The 22,607-nt window shown below is 55.0% G+C and overlaps 1 protein-coding gene across 9 annotated transcripts in view; it reads left to right on the forward strand.

Annotated features, from left to right (window-relative positions):
* The window catches only part of DGKZ (diacylglycerol kinase zeta), a 99,359-nt gene that overhangs the window by 54,800 nt on the left and 21,952 nt on the right, over positions 1 to 22,607 (forward strand). For 5 of the 9 annotated variants that reach the window (XM_067557642.1, XM_067557635.1, XM_067557640.1 and 2 more), the window contains 21 exons: positions 3,745 to 3,822; positions 4,192 to 4,248; positions 7,367 to 7,435; positions 7,973 to 8,044; positions 8,371 to 8,487; positions 8,576 to 8,647; positions 9,214 to 9,309; positions 9,567 to 9,649; positions 10,276 to 10,336; positions 11,204 to 11,317; positions 12,090 to 12,230; positions 13,123 to 13,201; positions 13,662 to 13,717; positions 14,769 to 14,831; positions 15,137 to 15,210; positions 15,320 to 15,431; positions 16,075 to 16,274; positions 16,889 to 16,989; positions 17,350 to 17,429; positions 18,706 to 18,750; positions 19,078 to 19,147. In XM_067557642.1, coding sequence (XP_067413743.1) covers positions 3,745 to 3,822; positions 4,192 to 4,248; positions 7,367 to 7,435; positions 7,973 to 8,044; positions 8,371 to 8,487; positions 8,576 to 8,647; positions 9,214 to 9,309; positions 9,567 to 9,649; positions 10,276 to 10,336; positions 11,204 to 11,317; positions 12,090 to 12,230; positions 13,123 to 13,201; positions 13,662 to 13,717; positions 14,769 to 14,831; positions 15,137 to 15,210; positions 15,320 to 15,431; positions 16,075 to 16,274; positions 16,889 to 16,989; positions 17,350 to 17,429; positions 18,706 to 18,750; positions 19,078 to 19,147 — 1,840 coding nt within the window. The remainder of the gene's footprint in view (positions 1 to 3,744; positions 3,823 to 4,191; positions 4,249 to 7,366; positions 7,436 to 7,972; positions 8,045 to 8,370; positions 8,488 to 8,575; positions 8,648 to 9,213; positions 9,310 to 9,566; positions 9,650 to 10,275; positions 10,337 to 11,203; positions 11,318 to 12,089; positions 12,231 to 13,122; positions 13,202 to 13,661; positions 13,718 to 14,768; positions 14,832 to 15,136; positions 15,211 to 15,319; positions 15,432 to 16,074; positions 16,275 to 16,888; positions 16,990 to 17,349; positions 17,430 to 18,705; positions 18,751 to 19,077; positions 19,148 to 22,607) is intronic. The other 4 variants (XM_067557637.1, XM_067557641.1, XM_067557636.1 and 1 more) reach the window with 3 other exon arrangements.

Raw genomic sequence — 22,607 nt, forward strand, 5'->3', positions numbered from 1 at the left:
GTCCCAGGAGGTGCAGCAATCTATTAAGGACCTCCCCTTTGATGGTCGGCCCTGTTCTCCAACCAGACCAATGCAAAGCTGCACGGCCTGAAGGACTCCAGGGCCACACTGTGCTCCCTGGGCCTGTACATGCCCCAGTTTTCCAGGCGCAGCAGCAGCCAAGGCCTTGGCCCAGGCCTTTTCAACCCTATAGGAATAGGGATAGGAATAGGGGTTTAGAAGGAGAAACCTGCCCCCCAGCTCGTCCTCAGCCCCTCAGCAGCCGCCCCAGCAATCAGAGGAGGCAGTTTTGATGGTGCGCCCAAGGGTGGTGCCCCTACTGCTCTCCTGGATATGCCCTGCCCCTTCCTAAACAGGTTAAGGCCCTTCTATCCCAAATGGGCAAAGATCACTTCGAACCGTTGGATCCTTGGGATAGTCTCAGGGGGTTATGCCCTACAGTTTACATCTACCCCCCAACCCCCATCAACCCTCCCCCTACGTCCCTCTTCAGGGGTCCCTCTCACGAGCAACTCCTCTTGCAGGAAGTGGACACACTCCTCAACATAGGAGCGGTGGAAATGGTCCCTCAAGGCGGAAGGGGTTCTATCCGAAGTACTTCCTCATCCCCAAGGCGAAGGGGGGGGCTGAGACCCATATTAGACCTACTTCATCTAAACAAATATATCAAATGACTCAGGTTTTACATGGTCTCCCCTAGCCTCCATAATCCCTTCCCTGGATCCAGGAGACTGGTATGCCGCCCTCGACCTCAGGGACGCATTCTTTCATGTGTCTAGCCTCCCCAGCCACAGGCATTTCCTCCATTTCACGGTGGCTGGCTCCCACTACCAATTTACAGCCCTACCCTTTGGCCTATCTTCGGCTCCAAGGGTGTTCACCAAGTGCATGGCGGTAGTGGCTGCCCACCTGAGACGAAAGGGTGTGCAAATTTTTCCCTACCTGAATGATTGGCTGATCAGGGGCAGGTCTAGGTCCCAAGTGCAGGTGAGCATGACTCTCACTTGCTCCACGTGCAGCAGGCTGGGACTGCTCATAAACGAGCAGAAGTCCACACTAACCCCAGTGCAACGCATAGAATTCATTGGGGCCACCCTGGACGCTTCCCAGGCAAGAGCCCTCCTGCCTCAGCCACGTTTCGAGGCAATGGTCTATATCATTTCCCAGCTGCACTGATGCCCCACGACAACAGCCAGGCACTGCCTACAGCTGTTAAGCCACATGGCGGCCTGCACGTATGTAGTGAAACTAGCTCGCCTGAGCTCAGACCGCCCCAGGCATGGTTGGCCTCGGTATATGTGCTAAGTAGACACCCACTGCATCGGGTGGTCACAGTTCCCCCGCTCGTCCTAGCTTCCCTAAACTGGTGGCGGACTCCCAGGGCAGTGATGAAGGGCATCCTGTTTAGGGTGACCGACGGAACCAGTTCCCTGATCTCCGACGCCTTGGATGTGGGATGAGGAGCCCACATCAGCACCAGCCTAGGCACACAGGGGCTCTGGTTGGGGGAGGAGAGGCGCCTGCACATCAACGTGAAGGAGCTGAGGGCCATTCGCCTAGCGTGCAGGGTGTTCCTCCGATTCCTGACAGGCAGAATGGTGCAGGTGCTGACGGACAACACCGCAACCATGTTTTACATAAACAGGCAGGGGGGAGCACGCTCCTCGGCTCTCTGCGAGGAAGTTACCTGTCTGTGGGACTTTCCCGTGAGGCACGATTTCCACTTGACTGCATCTCACCTCCTGGAAGTGAGGAATGACGAGGTGGATTGCCTCAGCAGGTCGTTTCTACTCGGCCACGACTGGTCATTGTACCCGGAGGTTGTGACTGATCTACCAGAAGTGGGGTGTTCCCCAACTGGGCTTATTCACATTGACCTGGAACACGAAGTGTCCGAGGTTCTGCTTGCTCCGAGGTCGCAAGACTGGGTTGATTTCCGAAGCGTTCCTCATCGATTGACCAAAAAAAAAAAAAAGGGACAGGGCGGATGTTATATTCATCTCTCCAGCCTGGCCGAGACAACACTGGTTCAGTATGCTGCTGGACCTTTCGATTGCCCCACCCCTGGAGCTCCCGAGGCGACACGACCTTCTCTCCCAGGACCATGGTCGCCTGTTGCACCCGGACCTGGACTCCCTACACCTCACGGCCTGGAGGCTCTGTGGCTGACAGAGGGGGAGAGAGCCTGCTCAGCACAGGTCCAACAAGTCCTGCTTGGCAGCAGGAAACCTTCCACACAGGTTGTGTATCGGGCTAAGTGGAGGTGGTTTACCTGTTGGGTGGAGTCCCGGGGTATTCCGCCCAGCCTCTCGCCTATACAGGTGATCCTGGAGTAGCTGCTCCAGCTAAAGCTCCAGGGTCTGGTGCTGGCCTCATTGAAGGTTCACCTGGTGGCCATTTCGGCCTTCCATCAGCTGCTAGAGGGGAGATCCCTGTTCTCCCATCCCATGTCGGTCAGGTTCCTCAAGGGGGCGGAGAGGCTTATCCGCAGGTCCATGACCTGGTGACTCCCTGGGATCTCAACCTGGTCCTCTCAAGACTCATGGGGCCCCCCTTTGAACCCATGGCTTCATGCCCTCTGCTCATGCTTTCCTGGAAGGTAGCCTTTCTGGTGGCCATTACCTCAGCTAGGAGGGTCTCCAAGATTAGGGCCTTGACCTCGGAGCCCCCTTATACAGTGTTCTATAAGGATAAAGTGCAGTTGAGGCCGCACCCAGCTTTCCTGCCCAAGGTGGTTTCCCAATTGCATTGTAACCAAGATATTTTTCTCCCCGTATTTTTTCCCAAACTGCACGGTTCGGAGGATGAGTGGAGATGGCATTCGCTGGACATGAGACGAGCCCTGGCTTTCTACATTGAATGTACAAAGCCGTTCCAGAAATCAATGCATCTCTTCGTCTCAGTGGCTGACCGGATGAAAGGCTCACCAGGCTCCACCCAGCGCATCTCCTCCTGGATTACATCATGCATCAGGTTCTGCTACAAGCAGGCGAGGGTGCCACTTCCGGAAACCATCAAAGCGCACTCAACCAGAGCTCAAGCCTTGTCTACAGCCTTCCTGGAGAGAGTGCCCCTGCAGGACATCTACAAAGCTGCCACCTGGTTGTCGGTGCACACCTTCACATCCCACTATGCCGTCGTCCAGCAGGCGAGAGAGGACGCAGGATTCGGCAGAACGGTGCTTAGGGCAGCTCAACGGTAACTCCTACCCACCTCCAAGGTGTTGCTTGTTAGTCACCTCTAGTGGAATGGACATGAGCAAGCACTCAAAGAAGAAAACAAGGTTACTTACCAGTAACTGATGTTCTTCGAGATGTGTTGCTCATGTCCATTCCACAACCCACCCCCGGTCCCCGCTGCCAGAGTTGGCAGAAAGAAGGGACTGCGGGAGCATAGAGCCGGCAGCACCTCATATTCCACGGCATGTGCGCGGGACTCCAGGGGGCACCAGAGCCAGCCCTATGGGATCTGCTAAGGGGGAAAAAGTTCTGGGAACCGTGCATGGAGGCATGCACTCACCTATAGTGGAATGGACATGAGCAACACATCTCGAAGAACATCAGTTACTGGTAAGTAACCCTGTTTTTCTTACAGCTTCTTATCCTGCAGAATACTGAGGTGCTCACACTCAGGAGCACCTGCCTGCGAGTGGAGGAGGAGTGAGGGGAGCTCCAATGCTTTCCGAGTGTAAATAAATATTGATGTTAACATAGGTGCTTCCCCCCGCCCCCCTTTTTTTTCCAGCAGAGACCTCTGTCCAGACGCAAGTGTGCAGCCTGCAAAATCATAGTGCATACACCCTGCATAGAACAGCTGGAGAAAGTGAGTAAAGCCCAGCACAGGCCACACCTGGGCCTGAAGAGCTGGTTCCCCCTTACCTGGGCAACATTCAGCATGGGACTAGCGCTGATCCCCATCTGCACTGGCTGACCAGTGTCATTACAGGCAGGTGCCTCCTGAGGAGACAGTCTAGTGGGGAAACAGACTGTTAGCAGATCTCCTGGCCATTCAGCCCCAAGTCATGGTGAATGGTTCCTTGGGTGGGAGGTGGGATGAGGGTCCCACATAAGCACCTAATGTCCCAGGAAGGAAGCTCCCAGGCCTGCCACATTGAACTCGACTCCAGCAGGCTTCCTTTAAGTGATGGTTTCACGGATTCCTTTCTTGTGTGTGTGTCTGTTAAATCTGCAGATAAATTTCCGCTGCAAACCTTCCTTCAGAGAGTCGGGATCAAGGAACGTTCGGGAGGTGAGAGGCTCAGCTGGGCTGCTGGCCGCGTTTGCCGTAAGGAAGTCCGGTCCCCTTCTAGTTTGGTGGCGGAAGGCTCAGGGTTCCAGGGAGGGGGCTTAGCTTGGTTCACTGTGGAAGCAGCAGAAAGTCTGGCCATTTTCAAGCGTGGCTGGTGCCCCTGAGTTTGTGCTACCTGCGAAACCTCTGGGCACTGAAGGGGCATGATCCATCCATCCTATGAGGTCTTCAAAATGCACTTGCGCGGGTTTGGTGCTAGTGTTGGGTGGATTGCAGATCATTCAGGGGCAGATCCACTCCCAGTCAGCTTCTGATCTGCATTCTCAGAACTTTCTGGGCCTGCCAGGCTGGGCCAGAGACATCTCAAGGATGGCCTTTCCCAGGAGGAATTTCAGCCCATTGGGCGCTGGCCATGGGAGGATGAAAGAGAACATGGGCAAATAGATGAACCTTTTCAAGCATGCTGGCAGGTTGTGTGGAGACTGGGGGGAAGAGCTGGGTTTTTGCTTTACTGCCCAGCCCAGATTAACAGCACTTAATGCCACAGGTACCTGAACTTGCCTCTGGTTAACCCCTGTGCACCCCTTGCCCCTGAGGACTCTGGCTGTATGCCCTTTTAGGTCCTGTCCACTCCATCTCTCCCAGCCAGGGCAGGATTGTCCCCTATAATCTGTACTGCAAGGCTGCGCCCAGTCCAGGTTAAATGTGCACTGTAGCACTTTAAACCGTTTCACTTGGGTTGCCTCTTGCTGCCATCTCTCTCTGGTGTGCTTTACAGTGCCACCCAGGAAGGAGTAAATGGCTGCCTAGCACCACTTTCAGGAGAAACACAATAATGCTGCAAACCTCTGTGCTGCCAGGGTGTGACCAGCAACAGCACCCTCTTACTTCCCTAGGGAAGTGGAGCTCTCCATGGTGCTGAAAGAAGGGGGTGGAGGGTATCCATACAAACTAGTCACAGGGCAGTTCCACACCAGCAGACATATCTGGAGGAGTTTTCAGTAGGCCAGGGATCTCCATGGGGAACGCACACTAGGATTTACCTGAACAGCCACTGCACTAACTTTTAAACTAGAAGCATGACCAGGGATCTCCCCTTTGTGGTCTCCATAGAGAACCTAATCTAGTCTGTTTCCAAGGTGCCCATCTTTATGGTATCTGGGCTCCCTTATCCCTCATATTTACCTTACCAGCTTTAACCAGAAAATAGGGATTAGAACCTAGACCCTGAGGTTGCGATAAGGAAAGCACCCTCCAGAATTTCATTCTAACCACTGAACCACTTTACAATAGGAAACAGAACCTAGAGAAGGAGGAAAAAACAAACGTAGACTCGTGCGCAGTGGCTATTCAGCAGGAAGGGGGACAGAGAGTGCTCTTGCACTAAGCAACAACTTCGGACTCCCCTATGCTCCCCACTCTGATGTCTCCCTTTCTTCCCCCCTCCAGATGGAGGCTTAAAATTGGGGGGAAAGAGAGAAGAAACACTGTGTTTTAAACACACAGGCACCCTGCCCTCCTCACCCTGCAGTAAAAGCTGAGAGGAATATACTGCGTGCTGCTTCCGTCTCTCCCTAAAATTACTCCCCTGGCTGGGGAAGGTGGAAGTGCCAGCCCTGTAGCGGTTAGGCACTGGTGCTGTACTTGGCTGTGCCCTATCACAGAATGAGCCGCCTCTGCCCCATGGGGCTCCCAGGCTCAGGCACGGACACAGAGAAAATAGATGTGTTTGAATGACCCTGTCGTTGTTAGGGTGAGGAGGCACCAGTCCAGGCAGCATGTGCTAGCTGACTGCAGGTGTGTGGATTTATCTCCACTCATGATAAAGTCGGAGGGCTGGGAGAAGGGGTGCACTGAGGGAGTTCAGAGGAACTTAATTTCTCTCCTCAGTGACTGCTGTGGTCTGGAGCTCAGCAATTTCAGCTCTTTGCCTTCATCTGTTGTTCAGGGTTGCAGGTATCGCTGATGTGTCTGCTGTGATAGTGAGCTGGGGGGGGCATCTGTTTTCCGTTAGGCCTTTGGCTGAAACATGGTTTGCTGTGGCGGAAGCAGTGCGGATTCACCGTATCTGTTTTTTGAATATTCATCATACTTGTGACACTTCAGGGGTGCCCAGGGTTGTGAGGAGCCTCACTGTCACCTGCCCTTAGCGTGAGGAAGTCTTGTCTCTGCCTGCTCCGTGTCACCTCCCTGACTACATCAGGCTCCAGCCACACAAACACTCCCCTCCAAGCCTCCACAGGCCTCGTTTTCTCTCTGCAGGTTAGCAATAGGCACACCCCAACCCTCCAGTCCTTCGAGCATTCCCTGCGGAGTCCAGCCCCCTGCTCCACTGGGCACTCCCTGGGCATGCTGTCCCAAAGGAACAGTACACACCAGCTTACAAGCTGTACCGTAAAACACAGCTCTGCTAAACACAGATGTATTTATTGTGAAAACAAGAATACATTTATTATATATTTATTATCGAAGACCAGAGATTCACATGATTGTGAGTAAGAATATTGGAAACAAATGGTTACATACAATACAAAACCATAACCTGCTTTCTAGAGATGAAACGTAACTAACAAGTTACCTCCTGTCTAAAGAAGCTTATCTCACCCAAAGTTCTCTCCAGCATTTTCAACCAAGCCTGGCTGAGATCCCTTTTTCATGATGCAAACTTGCTGTCTGTTTAGGTGAAAGATGCCTGGATGTCTTCTTTGCCCCCCCCCCCAAATATACCAGAACAAACCTTTGGCATGCACCTCACAATAGGGTTTCCTCCTCCCCTCCCCACTGGGTTTCTTCTGGGGGTTACTGAGAGCAGCATTGGGGGATAAGGCCCCTGACATCTCAGTCAGGTACCCTGTGTCTGGGCTCTTGTCTCCCTTGCGTCTCCTAGAGCAGAGGGCTTGTGCCTCTGAACCTTTCCAGTATCTGGGTTGAGATGTTCCCAGGGGCTTCTGCAGTGTCCTCTCAGTGCTAAAGAGAATGCAAAGGAGGATTCCACTCCGTATGGACCAGAAAGGAGGCCAGGCCAGTGTGGATCCCAACCAAAGAATGTACTAACAGGATCATGTCTGTACCTTTTTCTGCATTTTCTTTGAACCTGGCCCCTTGTGTTTCTGTTTAGCCCATAGTCGTTCGGCATCACTGGGTGCACCGGAGACGCCAGGAGGGGAAGTGCCGGCAGTGCGGTAAGGTGAGAAGGGTTCCTGCTGCTCCCTCAGCTGAAGAAAAGCTGAGGTCAGGCGGGGAAGGTGGTAGGTCTGGGAAACATTGAGAAGAACCACTTGGTGCAGGAAGCACACAACGCCTGCTGGGAAGGGGCAGCTCCCAGCTCCGTCACAGCCAGTAATCCCACCGTTCCCTATATTGCTGCCTACAGACAGCTCTCTCTCAGTTCCCATGTTCATCCAGTCATAGGATTTCCACACAAACTGATCTCCCAGTAGATCCAGTCAGTTCTGGAGGGATCCCCCACCCCCACACACACACCATTGGCTGGGTCCTTTCCTTGCTTCCAGTGATGCTTGTCCAGAGCATGCTGAGTTCCCTGATGCCATGGCCGGGGGTGGGGAACTGTCTGACTGAGACCTGAGGTGCACTGGCTGCAGAAGGACTCTTGTGGCTAACATCTGCCCTGCTGAGGAGCCACTATTCCCCTTCCCATGGGCCCCTCACTGCATTGTGGAGAGCTGTCAGGAGCTTCACAAGACTCTCCTCCTTCCCTCTGCAGGGTTTCCAGCAGAAGTTTGCCTTTCACAGCAAGGAGATTGTAGCCATCAGCTGTTCCTGGTGTAAGCAAGCGGTGAGTGCAGCCCTACCCGGTGTTACATCAGCCGGGTTAATGGCCTGTTGACCTCTGGTAGCTGGGGAAACTTCAGTTCATGCTGAGAGCTCCTGCCCCGTTCCCTGCAGTGCCTCTTACTGGGATTGGAGCAGCAGGGAACTCCTCTCACAGTGAGAGCTCCTGCCCTTTCCCTACAATGCCTCCTGTTGGGACCTGAATTGCTAGGCTCCTGCAGCATTCCCTACAGCACCCCGTGCTGGGGGTGAAGGTGCTGGGGGTGTTAAGAGCTGGGCTCCCCAGGCCAGGCTTGAGCAAGTGAGCGCTGCATTCTCTCTCCCTCCCAGTATCACAGTAAGGTATCGTGCTTCATGCTGCAACACATTGAGGAGCCATGCTCGCTGGGGGCTCATGCTGCTGTCGTCGTCCCGCCCACCTGGATCCTGCGGGTCCGGCGCCCCCAGGTGAGTCGCTCCCTCAAGTTTGGCTCCTGTTTAATCAGCGACTCCTGTTCAACTGGCAGCTGCTGACATGGTTTTTCTCCTTCGCTAGAATCCACTGAAGTCCAGTAAGAAAAAGAAGAGGGCGTCGTTCAAGCGGAAATCCAGCAAAAAGGGGGCCGAGGTCAGAGAAGGAGGCCTGCATTGTCTAGGAATTGGGGGTGGAAATGGGTGTTGAAGAAGGGAGGATCACAGGGCACTGGGGATGAGACATGGAGCTGAGAAGAATGAGGTGGAGGGAAGGTGCTGGGATATGAGGGTCATTTGCAATTGTAAGAGATCTCAGTGCTAAAAAGAGAACAGAGAGGCTGGCATGTGGATCCCCCTCCACTCTGGAGCTAGGAGGGTGAATCTCAGTGCTAGGTCCCTGCCTGCTAGGACCTGGGAGTGGATCCTGCAGCTGACCTCGGGGGGTGGGAGGTGGATCCTGGTGCTAGGGCCCTAGAGTAGATCCTGTGGCTGCCCTAGGGGGCCCGGGAGGATGGATCCCAGTGCTAGGTTCATGGGGGTGGATCCCTTGCAGCTGGCCTGGGGGGCTGGGAGGGTGGATCCCAGTGCTAGGGCCCGGGGGATGGCTGGAATGTTCAGTATTTTATCTCTGACTTCAGACCTTAGTGACTTCACATTTCAGTCACAGGCGAGAACTTATTTCCCCATTTTTGTTGATGGTGTTTGTGGTGTCTCTTGCAGGAGGGGCGATGGAAACCCTTTGTCATCAAGCCCATGCCAGCCCCACTCATGAAGCCCCTGCTGGTGTTTGTGAACCCCAAGAGTGGTGGGAATCAGGTAGGGACATTTTCCTATGTGTTCCTGGGAAGCTAGCTCCATGGAGGCCTCACATCGCAACTGCTGAGAATCCAGCATGTTCGGTGATGTCTGTGTGGTGCCAACTTACTCCCTGGCATCTCCTCTTGAGGCCAGCCCTTGCCTAACTGCCCAGGACTGCAGATTCCCATCACCTCTGTCCGAGATTCCATGCTTCCTCCCTGCCCCCCGTCACCCAGTTGGGATTTTCTATTTCCTGAAGTCTTTCATCCTTTCAGGGAGCCAAGATCATCCAATCCTTCATGTGGTATCTCAACCCACGGCAAGTCTTTGACCTCAGCCAAGGCAGCCCCAAGGAGGCGTGAGTACTGACTCAGGGAGCCCCCCATCCCCTTTTCCCCACAGAGTCTCCGAACAAGAGCCTTGGCCCCTTCTCTTCCAGCTGGTAGCTAGTTGAGGGACTGACACTCTGGGAAAGGCCCTTGAAGTTCTGTGTGGCTGGACACCCAGTGCAGGTTCAAAGCATGGGAAATGTATCTGGGGACTGATCCAATTTCACCTTCCAGTCAGTCCTGGCTCCCTTGTGTTTCCAGGAGGTAGGATGGCTTAATGGTTAAGGCTCAGGGCTGGGAGCCCGATCTCCTAGGTTTTATTCCCAGCTCTGGCACTAGCCTGTTTTGTGACATGGGGTCAGTCCCATTCCCTCTTTGTATCTGAGTTTCTCCATCTATACAATGGGGTAATGATCCTAGCTCCCCTTCCCAGGGGCCCATGAAGATAAATTCATTACAGTGTCAAATGCCATGGGGCTGTAGGGTGAAGAGTGGGGTCCGGAGACAGGCACAGGATTGTGACTCCTCCAATGGATAGCATGCGAGAAGAACCCATTGCAGACACTGACCAGTACATTTCCAGAGCTGCAGTTTGAAGCATCTCTGTGACTCTCCTGTCTCTCCCTGATCCCCTTCTCTTTCTGCTGCCCTGCAGGCTGGAGATGTATCGGAAAGTACACAACCTGCAGATCCTGGCATGTGGGGGGGACGGCACGGTGAGTGACCCTGACTTCTCAGCTTTCACTGAGCTATCGAAGGACGTGGCTGGTGCCTTGATCCAGTTCCCTTGCCCTTCCAGGGGAGGTGGCGGCTTCCTTGCTTTAATTCAGAAGTGGGCAAAACATGTCCCCCAAGTTCTACAATACGGCTCTCAGCCCCCAGAGACTACAGGTCCCAGCATGCCATGCTCCATCTTCATCTCTGGGGCTAGCTCCATGGTATGCTGGGGCCAGTAGTCTTTGTACTAGAGATAAAGGTGGCTGTAATGGTCTCTTTTTGATGCCATTTAGGTGCAGCCCTCGAGCCCCTGACCAGTTGCTGACACAGCCATCAGCTGGGCAAAGTTTGGGAGCCAGAGTGAGTTTAGGCTTCCCCCATGTAAGCTGTGTCTGCAGCACTCCTGGAAGATGAACTCCCATGCTCCCAGTGTAGGTTAGGTGTAGAATGGGGCTGATCAGCCTCTGGTGCAAACAGCACTGGGGATTCTCTGCCCCCGGAGTCTTGGCAGAATCTATAGTACAGGGGCTATGACCTACTAGGGCACCAATGGGCTGTGAACTGCGTGAGATGCCACCTCTGGGGAGCCTCACTCACATGCTCAGACTCATACCACTTGCCATTGGCGGTAGGGCAGGTATTTCCCTGGAACGCTGGGTAGGGTGGTGGGGCTTGTCCCCTCAGTCGGCAGCATTGAGGGGTATTGGCTGAGCATCTCCTGTAATGGCTGGGGAGTGGAGAGGCCCCAAGCTCCATGTCCTCCTCGTCTCTGGCTCTTGGTAACACTCTCTGCCCCCTCAAGCTGATCACCTCATAGGGCTCTGAAGTAACCAGTTGCCTCTTTGATGTCTTCCCTGCTTGGCCAGGTGGGGTGGATCCTCTCCATCCTGGACCAGTTACGCCTGAATTCCCATCCTCCTGTAGCCATCCTCCCTCTGGGGACAGGGAATGACCTGGCCAGGACTCTGAACTGGGGCGGGGTAAGTGACTCTGGGGAGGGGGCAGGCAGAGAGGCGCACAGGGTGGGGGAGGGCGCATAGGACACTCAGTAGCCAGAACTGCTCCCTGGCACTGCTGGCTGCCTAGCGTGAGCATGGGTTTTTGGAGGGGAGGAGGGATCTGAGCTCTGTTGGCAGAGTGCGATGGTTGGGGAAGGTGAGCTGAGCCTCAGGGTCAGTGTTGCTGGGGGGAGCTGTGAGCTCTTTTCTCTGGCGTGAGGAGCTTTCCCACTTGCACTCCATGTTCTGCCATCTCGGAGCCATGCACAGTGTGTCCAAGAGCTCCTAGCAGAGGAGGTGAGCGCAGCGTGGGGCAGGTGTTGCTGGACGCGATAAGGGCCACATACTGGAGATGTGGCATAGATGTCCGAGGGCTGGGACTGGCCCGTGGGGATCCCTGTGGTGTATGGATCACCCAAAGGCCTGGTCTCGCCCTAGATCATCTTTGACCCCACCAGTGACATCAGCTGTAAACAGGTATCCCACCCCCTTGGGGCAAGTAACTGTCTGTGCCACCTGGCAAGCTGCTGCAGTGGGATGGGAGTCACTGTGGTTGGCAAACAACCCCTGGCCACAGAGACAGAACCTGGGAAGATGCAGGTTACTTACTCAGCAACAAATCCCACCTCTACTTCCCCATGTTCCCCCACTTTTTGCTCTGGGGCCCCTGGCCCTACACCTCCTCTCTCCAGGGAGGGTCCCAGCCCATGGGAGTCAGGTTGGGCGGCTCACCGTACTCTGCTTTGGCTCATAGGGTTACACGGATGAGCCCTTGTCAAAGATCCTCTCACACGTGGAGGAGGGAAACATTGTGCAGCTCGACCGCTGGAATCTCCATGTGGAGCCAAACTCTGAGGTGAACCCTGAAGAAAAGGACGAGACGGCCACAGAAAAGGTGAGACTCGCGTGTACACACTCCTCTCCTGGGTGACGCTCAGAGCTTAGACACCAGGGCCCAGCTTTCTCCATCTGTCTGCAGCTCACGCAGCACTTGGCTCCCAAGGGATGCGGCACAGTGCTGGCTGGCGTACCTCGTTTCCGCGCTCTCTCCTCATGGCTCAGATACCCCTCCCATCTGGGGGAAGCTGGCCCATGGGCTACCGGGGAGCGGCAGCCAGAGCTGGCCCAAAGTTGCAGGTTTGCGCGAGGCATTGAAGACTCGCCGTAAGCAAAAGGCAGATTGCCAGAAGACCATTCCCTTGGCACAGAGACCCTGAGAATAGTGAGCATCTCAGAGGGCAGAGATCGTCTGACTCCTGAGTCCCTCTCTGCTTGGTGAGCCAGCAGTGATCCTTTAAGAAGAGGGACTGAGCAGCTGGGACAGGGCATGCTGCTTCCTTGGACAACCCTCTCTTGACTCCCCTCCGATTGGCCAACAGGCCCCCTACCCCGATTCATTTGGCACAGGGAAAGTATCTACTGCTGCAGTTGCCACCCCGTTCCATCCTGGGTGCTGATCTGGGCTGGTCACTGCATCCCCGTTGCCTGTGTGGGCACTGAGCCTGGGCGGATGGCCGAGCCCCAGGACTCACGTTGAGCCTGCACGGATGTTGTGCTCAGGGCAGCAGAAAGGGCTACTCCATCCCTGTCAGTATATCCCGCTTTCAGACCAATAGCCACCTCTGTCTCAGTTACTGCCTCTGCCTCAGTCTGCTGGCAAGAGCCCCTGTACGTGGCTAGTGGGTGGCTAGTCAAGTGTGGTCTCCCTTGCAGTAACCCCGCATTCCTATCCCCATGTCCCTGGCACCATGGTTCCCAGTCTCAGTATCCTCTCCTTCCCTTTTCAGCTTCCCCTTGATGTCTTCAATAACTATTTCAGCCTTGGCTTTGATGCTCGAGTGACACTGGAGTTCCACGAATCTCGAGGTAGGTGGGGGGGCCGGAGAAGGGCTGGCTGGTACCTTCTGTGCAGAACTGCAGGACCAGGCCGCAGAGTGGGAGAATCTCAGGATTTGGAGGGAGGGGTAAGCAGGAGGGAAGCAGGTTTGTAACCTGGGGGTGCCCCCAGCTTGGTCAGTTGAAACACTTTGTGACAGGGAGATGGCCAGGAGTGTGGCAAAGGGAGAACCAACTGGGGAAGGGTTGCGGAGGGATTGATGGGGGGAGGGGACTGACCAGGAAGAGGTGGGAACAACCAGAGAAGGGAGAGGAGAGTGTGCCAGTGAATGGGAGGGGAAGGAGAAAACCAAGGAGAGTGGAAGAAGCAGCTGGAGAGTGAGTGGTGGGGGCAGGCTGGTGACAGCCTGGGAGAGCGAGGCAGGCAGGCGGCTGAGTTGTTCCTGACAGCGAGTAAATGACACTAACTTCTCTTCATTTCTTTCCCTAGAGGCCAATCCAGAGAAATTTAACAGCCGGTTTCGGAATAAAATGTTCTATGCTGGGGTGAGTGTGTGGGATTCCTTGGAGACGGGCGCTGTCTGTCTGAGCTCCAGCTACTCTTAGATATTTCCAAAGCTGCTTTCTCTGGGTAGCTACAAATGGAGCATCTGAAGATAGGGATGCAGCTCTTTTAATCTCCCCCTTGTCACTCTGTCCCTCTAGCCCCATTATAATTGTTCTAGCTCTTCTTTGAACTCTTCCAACTAGTGTTCTTGTACTGAGAGGCCCAAGCTTAAACACAGTATCCTAGACAGGACCTCCCCAGACCTGCGAGTATCCACTCCCTGCCCTGGGACGAGGTCTCTGCGTCTACAGTCCCCAGGTTCCATTAGCCTTTTTCCAGCGCTGTCGCAATGTAGCAGCCTGGTCAGGAGTGGGGTATATCTGCAGCACCGGGTCTTCTCCTTGAGTCTTGGCTGCTTCTGCTTCCCAGATCTGTCCCTCCCATCGAGGATCTGGGTTTGGGGAGTTAGCTGTGTTACCCTAGGCTGCGTGTCATGTTGTTTCATGCCATCTCGTAACTGCCTCGCACTGAGAAAGTTGGTGTCTTGCTGCACATTCATAGAGTTTAAGGCCAGAAGAGACCATTAGATCGTCTAGTCTCACCTCCTGTATAATAGAATTTCACCCTACTCCTGTATTGGGCCCAATAACTTTTGTTTGGCCATATTTTCTCACAGCCAGAGAATGAATTTGCATTCCATGCCCCCAGCACTGCTTCCCACTTGGAGAAGAGATACCTAGCCCTAGATCACAGCTGCTCCTAGAGGCCTGGCCTGGACACTGGGGGGGGCTGCGAGCTAGGACTGAAGTCCATTGTCAGAGCTATGAGGTGTTCCAAGACTTGAGTTATCACGGGACGGCAGGTCAGGAGTGAGGGGCATCTGCAACCCCGTGTCAGGATGGGGAATCTGCCAAAGACGCAGTGCCTGATCTCAGCAGCCTGGGGGTGGGGCTTGAGGTGAGACTCAGTAAAGTCTGAAGGGTGCATGTGATCCAGCAGCTGTTCAAGGATGTGGTCTCCGGGCATTAACCTGGTCTCTTGTGTCAGCAGACGGCATTTTCCGACTTTCTCACGGGCAGCTCCAAAGACTTAGCGAAGCACGTCAAAGTGGTGGTGAGTGTCAAGGGGAGGGGTTGGGACCGTTCTCCTGGGGTCTGTGGGGATTGGTGAATCTGGGGCATTGTTCCTTCAGGGGCATGAGGGTAACAATACCTGGTGCCGCAGGGCTGAGGCAGCTGTTGCACTTGGAGAGACATTCCTTGGGAGCTGCAGGGTGACCACTCCCCATGGGTCTGAGGACCTGGCACCATGAGGCACAGAAAGCAGTGGGGAGGTCATTCCCTGAGGGTGCATGCGCTGGGCTGGGCCCTTCTCGTGCAGCCTGCCTAGGTGTCTGACTGTCCGTCTGTTTTTTTCAGTGCGACGGGACAGACCTGACCCCCAAGATCCAGGACCTGAAGCCCCAGTGCCTCGTCTTTCTGAACATTCCAAGGTGAGTGGCACCCAGGCCTGGGGCACTGAGCAGCCTGGGCTCCCTGGCTGGCGTTTGAGGAGCCCCCGGTGGTCCCTGGCGGTAATCTGCTCCTGTTGTGTCTCTGCAGGTACTGCGCAGGCACCATGCCCTGGGGCAACCCAGGGGAGCACCATGACTTCGAGCCCCAGCGCCATGACGATGGCTACATTGAGGTCATCGGCTTCACCATGACATCACTGGTAAATTTGCTCAGCCACTGGCAGCAGGCAATGGAGCTGCAGGTTCTGGCCCCGTTGCCCTGCAGGAGACCACACCCTGTCTGCCCTATATCTCCCACCACCCACCCTCTGACCCCGACTTGAAATCCTGCTGTGCCTGAGAGCTCCAGGCAGCACCCATCCTCTGAGCCAGTGGGACATTCCAAGCTGCAGCCAGCATGGCTCAGTGTAGTCAGGAGTAGGACCCTGGAGGTGCACGCACGCACACACACACACACACACACACACACACACACACACACACACACACCCCCCAGGTATAGCTTTGGGGGACCTCTGCCAGGAACAGAGGAGCCCTTGTGTGCAGGACAGCAGAGCAGCCCTCCCTTGAACACTCCCCAGCCTGCACCCTGTGCCAGTGTGGCTAGTGGTGGGAGAGAACTGCAAACACCATAAGTCCTGTTTCCTGGGGTCTTTGGGTGCCTCTCTCCTGCCTCCCCATCCAAGGTCTCTACAGCGCTGAGACAGCGGTTAGGACTCCAGTGTGTGCTGGTCTGTGTGCTTGTGACTCCTGTTGGTGGTGTTGGATGCTGCTGCTCCGAGGTATGGCCAGTGAGCCTTTTCCCCCCAGGCAACCCTGCTGTAACCCTGCTTCTGTTTGCAGGCTGCCTTGCAGGTGGGCGGACATGGAGAACGGCTGCACCAGTGCCGGGAGGTGATGCTCACCACATCCAAGGCCATTCCTATGCAGGTAGATGGGGAGCCATGCAAGCTGGCAGCCTCCTGTATTAACATCACCCTGCGCAACCAGGCCAATATGGTGCAGAAGACCAAGCGACGCAACTCCATGCCCCTGCTCAATGAGTACGTTCGCCTGGTGCAGGGGAACCTCGGGGACCCCAAACCCAGCAACTTGTCCAATCTGGATCGGTTCCTCTGCTCCACGGCAGTAGGGCATGGGGGTGGTACCAGTCCAAGGGGGCGTCATTCACCCGGTTATTCTGGGTGGCCTCTCCTGGTTCTTCAGACTTCACAGTTGACTGCAAGAGGTGTGAGCAGGGAGCCTTCCAGAGGATCTCTGCGCAACACTGGAAGGAGAGTGAGAAGAGGCTTGAGTTATGCCAGCCATCAGCTGCAGAAAATGAAGCCTTAACTCTTATCCCCCGCCTCTGGGACTGGGTTAGCAAGTTCTGTCATGCTGTCTACAGCACCACTTGCTGGGGGAGTGGAGTAGCTGGGAGCGCCACCCCACGTCCCTAGCCTGCCCCGCCAGAGTGCCTTCCATTCGGCTTACAGCACCACTTGCTGGGAGAGACAAGTACTGAGTAGCTGGGAGCTCCCTAAATCGGCTCCCTAAGCCAGTGCTCTTGCCTAGCTTTCTAAATTGCCTCTTGCTGGAGGAGGCTGGGCTAGTGTAGTGCCTACACCTATAGGGCCTCCTTTCTAACCCCTTCCCTTTTCCTCCTGCCTGCATGCAGCCAGCAACCAGTACCTGAGCGGCTGCGAATCCGGGTGAACCGCATCAGCATGCACGACTATGAGGCACTTCACTACGACAAGGAGAAGCTCAAGGAAGCCTGTGAGTGACCTCTGTAGCCTCGGGGTGCTGGGGCTTTGAGAGTGTGCCATCACAGGGGGTGATGGGCGAGGCCTCCTTGAGCACTTTGGACCACGGGGCCATTTGGGGCATCTCTCAGGGGCCGCAGCTCTGCCGTGTCAAAGCCGCGTGGTCCGGAGATGGAGTGTTGCATGCTTGAACTGTTATTTTCATGAGTGGCTGTGATCAGCCCCATTTTATACAAAGTGGCCATGACCTGCCAGTTCTCAGCATGTGTCTGGTGCTGTCCTCAGCTGGGCAGTGGCCATGCTGTCTCAGGGGCTCAGTTACTGTGCAGGAGGACTGGTAGCTCCCTGAGGTGTCTGTGTGCTTCGCTTTCAGCCGTGCCGCTGGGGATCATTGTGGTTCCGGGAGATAGTGACCTGGAGCTCTGCCGGACCCACATCGAGAGGCTGCAGGAGGTGAGGCACTGCATGGGATATGGGGTGAACTGATCATTGAGGGGAGGAAGGCTCAGAGGAGGGCTCTCCTGACCCCCTGGTTATTGTAGCCTCACACAGTTGGTGTTCTGATCATCCAGCGTTGGCCTTTGATAGAGACAGGATCCCGGGCTGGATGGACCATTGGTCTGTTGAGTCTGACAGCTCTTGTGTGTCAGCCTCACTGATTCCCTTTTCTCCATTCTGCCCTCTAGTCCTCCCCGGGGTCTTGGGCAAGGAGGGGCTGTTAGGCAGATGGAAAGAGAGAGCTTTTGCCCTGCAGTGATGTTCCACAAGATCTTAGTCCTTCCCCCAAACCTGGGTGCACTGCAGAGTCAGTCTCCCCTGTGTTGGGAGCCCCTTTCTCTTCCCTCTTGCACTAGAATGAGCTCCTTCTCAGCCCTAACCTCTGCGGGGCAGAGAGTTCTGCCTCTGCCCCGTGCCTGTGAATTTATGCTTTTCCCCTGCCCAGCTCTCCTGTCTCACACACAGACTGGTGAGCTCCGGGTGATGTGCCCGACGACACTGCACTAGCCCAGAACCCTGCTTTCTTTCTTCTCTACCTCCTGGAAGGCATTTGGCCTTGTCTGGAGGGACCCTGCACAGCCTGAAAGTGGGCTCCTTGTGGCCTACGAAACCCTGCAGGATCCCTGTCTGGTTTGAGTTAATGACCACAGAGAGCGGAGTAACCTCTTCAATTACAGAGCACATTATGCAGGCTGGTATGCAGGGACCTGCCTATCCCTCTCTCTCTTGTCTATATTTCTAATGTACCCTTCCCTGTCCAGGAAGGGGGACACTCAGGCAGGTGGCTGGGCACTCGTGGTGATGGGTTTGGTGAGGGCCTAGCATCTCAGTCCTTACCCAGTCTCATCCCTCTCATAAAGTCATGGGAAGCAACTATGGCTACTACATGGGGAAGTTCCTGCAGCTGGAAGGGGTGGAGTTTTCCAGGAGAGTGGCCTGGCCCCTTTCCTGGGTGATGCTTTTGATGACATGTGTGAGCTCATAGAAGCTGGGCAGCTTGGGACATGTAGTTCTCAGTTTCAGCTCCTTCTCTTTCTGTCTGGAGCATGTCATCACTAAACTCGGAACCCAGCTGCATGCCCCTGGGCCTCGGGGGAATGAGGGCTCGGTACTGGGAGTGCATAGGCTGGGCTGACTCCTCATACAGGAGTGGGATCACAGGACAGGCTCTGCCAAGACAGAAGGGGGCAGCTGAATGAAGGTGGTAACCCACCCCCTTCCCTCTTCACAGGATTTTCTTCCATGCCCCTCTGCTTTACAGTGCCTGCTCCTTCAGGTGTGTATCACCCGCCTCCCTCCCCTTCTGGGGGTCTCTGTCGTGTACATGGTGCCAGTCCTGTGGGCTTGTTATGACACCTTCCCACTGAGTTTGGTGTATTTGTCTCCAGCTGCACCCCGTGCCATGCCTGTGTGCTTGGCCCCTTGTGCCATGTCCCTGTGTGCCCCGCTGTCTCCGTGCTGTGCCTGGGGGCAAACGGCCTCTGTCAAAAGGTCCTAAATCTGAGCCTGTCTGAACTCCTAGTGCAGGAATGAAGCCAGGAAAGGTTGGGGGGATGTGGAACGGAGAGGAGCTAGGAAATGTCACTCTCTTCTCTTCGTGCAGGAAGGGGACGGAGCCAAATTAAAGATGCTGTCATCCCAGAAGCTGTCTCCCAAGTGGTGTTTCTTAGACTGTGAGTATCCTTTCCATACAGTACAGTAGCGCTGGTCTCCCGTGGGGTGATGGAGGAGCTCTGATCTCCTCCAGGGATGTCGCAGAAGTCCCAAACCAATAATGCCACCTTGGAATGCTTGTTCTTCTTCACGACATTGCTCAGGTCCATTTCAATGTAGGCGTATGCACGTCGTGTGCACTGTTGCTGGAAGCTTCTTCCCCAGTGGTATCGTCTGGGTCGGCTCTGGTGTTCATGGCATGGCGAACAGGGAACTGCTGCCTGCCGCCCCCTCAGTTCCTTCTTTCCGTCTGTGGTGGTTGCTGGAATGCTGTTGCCTTCTTGGTGGTTTACCTTAGTGGTTTACCTGTAAATAATTGTAGATGGTGTTAATGGTCGTTTAGACAGTCATTAGTGTTAGTAATTAGAGTAATTAGACTCCCCGCCCTGCAGGGCTACCCGTAAGGCCCGGGGCGTGCCTCGCTCCCAAGGCTTTAAGCAGTGTGCGTCTTGCCCCCAAGAAGATACCAGTGAGTGACCCACAGGAAAATTGCTTGAAGTGACTTGGGGAAGGACACGCCCCTACTAAGTGCCGCGTCTGCAAGAACTTCATGCCGAGGACCAAAAAGGAGCAAGATAGCAGACTAAAATTCCTCCTAATGGAGATGGTGCTTTGTCCCACGTCCAAACATCAGCCGGATTCAGCACCCTGCACCTCCTCAGTCTGGAGCGCCCCGCCCTCAGTAAGAGAGCCCCAGTGCAGGGCAGGCCTCCCCAGCGCCGACTGCTGCTCAACACCGATGGAACAGCACCGCTCACCATCGTTGGTGCTCCACAAGAAGGAGAACCGGGGATGCCCCCCGAAAAAGACGACCCAACAGGTGAGATCCACACTGGACCACCCACAGTCAGGGACCTCTCAGCTGGCACTGATGACCCTGGCTCTGAGCAAAGAGCCATCAAGTCCGGTGCACATGGACACCCCTAGAGAGGTGAGCCATGCAGGAGACTTGACCCTGGCACCTCCAACAACTCCAGAGGCATATGAGGCAGCAAGGAGTTTGTTAACCCTCCGAGTGCTTCTACCTCCCCGGGGCTGTGGGCCTGAGGGACTGACCCAGACATCGCAGGACCTGACCGTGCTGAGGCAGGTTCCGACCGTGGGGAAGCCTGCAGCATTGGCAAGGTGCCTGCCCCCATCCTGGGACGCATCCAAGGGCTCAACACCACAGTACCGATCAAGATCACAGTCCTGGCACTGATCAAGGCCCTGGCCCCGATCACAACCATAGCACCGATGACCATTAGGGCTCCGCACTGGGTCAGGGCACCGCTGTGCGGCCTGACATCGGTGCTTCCCTCGATACTGCCCACCATGGCGGCACCGCTCAACTTCACAGCGCCAGAGCGCAGCACCAAGGGGAACAGCACCCCCATGGTTGCCCAGGAGCAGGTCCTCAGACTCCAGATCTCCAGCAAGGTCCTACCTTTTTCTCCGATCACAGATGCATAGCTCCAGAGCCTGAAAGACTCTCACGCAACTCGGAAATCGCTAGGCCTCCGTACTCTGGCCCCATCTAGAAAACATTTTAAGCCTCAAGCCATGGGCTGGTTCTACCTGCCACAATACCAACACAGGCACGATTTTGGCAGGCGGCGGAACAAGGGGTTTAGGAGGAGGCAACTTCACAACTCCTCATCGGCCTCTACATCTGTGCCCGTGAGACAACCATCAGGGCCCAGACAGAACTTTTGAAGATGCTCCCAAGGACAGCGCACCAGCCAACAACCTGTATCCTAGCCTTATGTTTGGGGACCGCTTACCCCATTTTTGCTGTGCCTGCGCCAGCATCATATCAGACCAATGGGTACTCCTCATAGTACAAGTGGAATATGTACTCCAGTTCAACTCCCTCCCACCCCCACCCCGTCAGTCCCTCTTCAGGGACCCTTCTCACAAGAGACTTCTATCACAGGAGGTGCAGTCACTCCTAAGAGTGGGAGCTGTGGAAGAAGTCCCTGCAAGCTTAAGACACACGAGTTTTTATTCTCGTTACTTCCTGATCCCAAAGTCCAGTGGGTACCTCGGGTCTATCCTGGACCTGCGAAACCTCAACAGGTTCATGAAGAAGCTGAAGTTCCACATAGTCTCTCTCTCATCAATCATCCCTTCCTTGGATCCAGGGGACTGGCATGCCACCCTCGACTTGAAGGACATATCCTTCCACATAAGGATCTTCGAAAACCACAGGAAATACCTACGTTTTGTAATAGGCCACCACCACTACCAGTTCACAGTGCTACCCTTCGGATTGTTGGCAGCTCCCCCAAGAGTTTTTACAAAATGCTTGTCGGTAGTGGCGGTCTTCCTCAGAAAAATGGGAGTACCTGGACAACTGGCTCATCAAAGGACGATCCAAGGAGCTGGTGGAAGAGCACATGAGGTTCGCTCAGTCTATTTTTCAGATACTTGGGCCTCCTGTAAACGAACAGATAGAGTTTATAGGAGCTGTGCTCGACTCGATTCGAGCCAGGACCTCCCTTCCAGAGAGTCAGTTCAGAGCCATAGATGCACTCGTGCTCAGTCTGAGGACATAGCCTACTTACCACGGTGAGAACCTGTCTGAAACTTTGGGGCTACATGGCTTCTTGCCCCTATCTGGTACAACTCGCCCATCTCAGGATGAGACCTCTTCAGATTTGGTTGGCGTCGGTGTACATACCAAGCCATCGCTCACTGGACAAGGTAGTGACAATCCCGTCTATGGTGATTCGCTTCTGCCAGTGGTGGTTGGACCCAGTCACAGTATGCGAGGTGGGGGGGGTCCCCTTTACAAGGCCCAGCCTGTTGATGTCACTGGTCACCAACACCTTGGACATGGGTTGGGGAGTGCGCTTGGGACCCTTCAAAACTAAAGGTCAGTGATCAGTGGAGGAACTGACCCTCCATATCAACATCAGAGTTATGGACAGTACGTCTGGCTTGTCAGGTGTTCCAACCCACCCTACGGGGGAAGTGCATCTCCGGAGTCACGGACAATACCACGGCAATGTTCTACATAAACATGCAAGGAGGGGCTCATTCTTCACCCTTATGTCAGGAAGCACTGAACCTGTGGGAGTTTTGCATAGTCCAGTCTAATCACCTGGAAGTCCCTGCCAGGCTCCCAAAACACCTAGCGAGATCGTCTGAGCAGGTCCTTTGTCAGACATCACAAATGGTCCATTCACCTGGACATTCTGAATGTTGTTTTCTAGAAGTGGGTATTTCCTCAAGTGGACCTGTTTGCGACCAAGTTCAACAAGAAATGTCCCCAGTGTAGCTTGTACCTGGCTCATGGCCAAAGCTCTCTCCCAGATGCTTTCCTACTTCCCTGGGGGGAGGGGAAGCTGCTTTATGCCTTTCCCCCTATGGCGCTGATTCACAGTGTGTTGCACAAGGCCAGAAGGAACAAAGCCCAGATGATTCTCATAGCCCCGG

This window comes from Emydura macquarii, unplaced genomic scaffold (genome assembly GCF_026122565.2).
Source record: "Emydura macquarii macquarii isolate MOO-44397 ecotype Brisbane River unplaced genomic scaffold, CSIRO-AGI_Emac_v2 contig_1876, whole genome shotgun sequence".
Classification (NCBI taxonomy): Eukaryota; Metazoa; Chordata; order Testudines; family Chelidae; genus Emydura; species Emydura macquarii.